Genomic DNA, 3193 nt, shown 5'->3' on the forward strand with positions numbered 1-3193 from the left:
GTTGAAAAAATGTTATGGAGGATGTCATACCTATTGGCTATTATTTTACAACGTATTTTCTCCTCCATCACCCTGGGGATGTATGTAGGACATTAATGGGGAAAATAGAAAATGCACGTTTTTAGTGTGATCCTTTTTTATCTTTTTTTTCTTTTTTAAAGACAAAGTCTTTATCTATCATGTAGTCTGGAGTGTAGTGGTGTGATCACAGCTCACTGCAGCCTTTAAATCCTGGGCTCAAGCAATTCAAACACCTCAGCCACCCAAGTAGCTAGGACTACAGGTGCACGCCACCACACCTGGCTAATTTTTTGATTTCTAGTAGAGATGAGCCCTTGTTCTGTTGCCCAGGCAGGTCTGGAACTCCGGAGCTCAAGCAATTCTCCTGCTTCGGCCTCCCAAAGTGCTGGGATTACAGTCATCAGCCACCGTACCCAGCCTGTTTTCTCTTTTTAAAAGAGCAGATATTGGAACAATGCGAATGGTTGAGAACATGGGCTTCGGGGGACGGCTGGATGGAATGTATGTCAGCTGCTTGCTGGTTTTACCTTGGATGTTTCAGCATGTGTCTGGGCCTCTTCGAGAACAGCACTGACAGAATGTGCAGCCTGGGGCATCTGTCCATTGGGCTGGGTGGTGCCTTTTATAGGTCCTGAGAGGGAGGAAATGAGAAAAGAAGAGTGAGCAAAGAATTTTCAACATTCTTGAAAGTTAATCTGAAAATACAAAGCAGTTTACATCTATAAAGCAAAGAAAGATACTTCCTGGCTACTTCTTACAAAAAATAAATAAATAAAAACAAAGCAAAGAAAGCAATTCACAGGCATGACATGGTTCACAAAACTGTATGAAAAATCTGAGGTTCTGTGACAAAACTTTATATGAGATTCAGCAAAAGATTCAGGAAGGTGAGTATGGTATTTGATAAAGCCCACCGAGGAGGGTCTGGATTAACTGGGATCGTGGAGAGGAATAGTATGTTTTACTTTTGAAAAGCTTTTGATAATTGAAGAATAAACCTTGAAAACCAATTTTCTTTCAAAAAAATTCTATTGTTGATTTCCCTAAAATGTATTTATCTAGTTTCATACCATGCTGAGTATAGGAACAACTTTTGAACATTGTCCTTAACAAAGAGTATATTGAGCTGTGTGCGGTGGCTCACGCCTATAATCCCTGTACTTCAGGAAGGCGAGGCGAGCAGATCACGAGGTCAAGAGATTGAGACCATCCTGGCCAACATGGTGAAACTCTGTCTCTACTAAAAATACAAAAATTAGCTGGGCGTGGTGTTGCATGCCTGTAGTCCCAGCTATTCAGGAGGCTGAGGCTGGAGTATGGCTTGAACCCGGGAGGCAGAGATTGCAGTGAGCCGATATCACACCACTGCTCTCCAGCCTGGCGACAGGGCGAGACCCAGTCTTAACAACAACAACCAGCAAAAAGCCAACAAAAAACAGATAAACAACAACAACAAAGAGTACATTGGACACAGAAACAATAGACAGAGATTTGGGCAAAATGTTTGGGTCCCTGAAATAATCTGGAATTAGATGTGTTTTTGGTTTTGTTTTGTTTTCCCCAAAAGTCCTGGTATTACGATTTTATTTTCTTGCCTTTTAATTTGTCCTTTTGACACAAAGCTTGACTCATGGAAGGTCTGCAGTTGTTAGAGGATCAGATGGAAGAAGTTCTACTTTGATTTCTCGGCTCCTTAGAAAGGATCCCGCCAAGGATGGCCACCTCTCCACAACTGGGCTGTTTCTCCTGCAAGTGAGTTGCCACCCAGCCCACACCAGAAGGTCTTCTGCTCCTCTCCTGTGAATGCAGAGATGCTTTAGCCATGCTTAGCACCACTGTTCTGTCTAATATTCACAAACTGCCTGTTTATTTCTTCAACTAGGTTTCCAGTAATGTGAGAAACCCATTAATCTACATGACAACTCAAAGAATGACTTCAGGAGATTAGAAAAAAACAAAAAGAAACAAAAAGGTGGGCGGGGGGGTGGGGGAAGTTTGGCTGAGTTCTGGTGGCTCATTCCTGTAATCCCAGCCCTAGGGGAGGCCAAGGCAGGCAGATCACTTGAGGTCAGGAGTTCGAGAACAGACCGGCCAATTTGGTGAAAGCCAGTCACTACTAAAAATACAAAAAATTTAGTCGGGCGTCGTGACCCTCACCTCTAATCCCAGCTACTCAGGAGGCTGAAGCAGGAGGATCACATGAATTCAGGAAGCAAGGGTTGCAGCGAGCTGACATCCCGACATAGCATTACAGCCTGGCTGACAGAATGAGACTCAGTCTCAAAAAAAAGAATGATACTCAGGGGAAAACCGTGGGAAGGGGGAGAAAGATAAGAGACTACAAATTGGATTCCATGTGTACTGCTTGGGTGATGGGTGCACCAAAATCTCACAAATCTCCACTAAATAAGTTACTGAAGTAACTAAATACTACCTGTTTGCCAAAAATTTATGAAAAGAAAAATTAAAAAATTTTTTTAAATTGTGAAAATTCAGTGCTCTACTTTCAAGTTACAAAGGCACATCTATCATGAGGCTTAATTATTCTAATGTTTAAAGAAATGAAGAGACCAGAGTTTAAATAGAAAAGCTGTCAGACATTTCATCTACAGCAATGAAATCTGTAGCATGCATTTTGTATTTTGCAACTTAGTTTTCAGCCAGCCTGGGGAAGGAAGAGGCGGAAACAGAACTGGGCATTGGGGTAGTTAGGAGGAAAGTAAGAAACCAGCTGGACACAGCAAGGAAAGAAGAAGGGGTGAGGACTCGAGGCAAAGCCAGTCCTCCTGCTTGGGGCCTGGGCATAGGAAAGGAAACTCCAGGCAGGAGGAAGGAGCCCCAGGCTGTGGATGCCTTTTGGGGAAACTTGGGTCAGCAATGGCCAGAGGAGCTCCTGAACTTAAGCAGTATCTGCCGCCTCCCTACATTTGGGTGTCTTCTGGTGTCCAATGTGCTGCTGTCAGGACCCTCGCTGGCTCCCAAATTTGACTGGGCAGCCTCCAAAGCAGTGGAGTCCTGTGCTACTGCCACCTCCGCCTCGTGGATCACAGAGCTGCAGGACGGCTTCACCCACTGCAGGTGAGTGGATCACCTGAGGTCAGGACTTCGAGATCAGCTTGACCAACATGGTGAAGCCCCATCTCTCTTAAAAATGACAAAATTAGTCAGGCCG

General features: G+C 44.1%; 1 protein-coding gene across 1 annotated transcript in view; it reads right to left on the bottom strand.

Moving 5' to 3' along the window:
* LOC116480996 (amyloid beta A4 precursor protein-binding family B member 1-interacting protein-like) overlaps window positions 1-3186 on the bottom strand; it is a 12119-nt gene extending 8933 nt beyond the window's left edge. The window contains exons 1-3 of the mRNA XM_032173566.2: window positions 2947-3186; window positions 1617-2276; window positions 549-652 (exon numbers count right to left, since the gene is read on the bottom strand). Of these exons, the coding sequence (XP_032029457.1) occupies window positions 549-625 (77 nt within the window). The 5' untranslated portion in view covers window positions 626-652; window positions 1617-2276; window positions 2947-3186. The remainder of the gene's footprint in view (window positions 1-548; window positions 653-1616; window positions 2277-2946) is intronic.
* Between the last annotated feature and the right edge of the window lie 7 nt (window positions 3187-3193).

Source organism: Hylobates moloch, unplaced genomic scaffold (assembly GCF_009828535.3).
Source record: "Hylobates moloch isolate HMO894 unplaced genomic scaffold, HMol_V3 SCAFFOLD_3, whole genome shotgun sequence".
NCBI lineage: Eukaryota > Metazoa > Chordata > Mammalia > Primates > Hylobatidae > Hylobates > Hylobates moloch.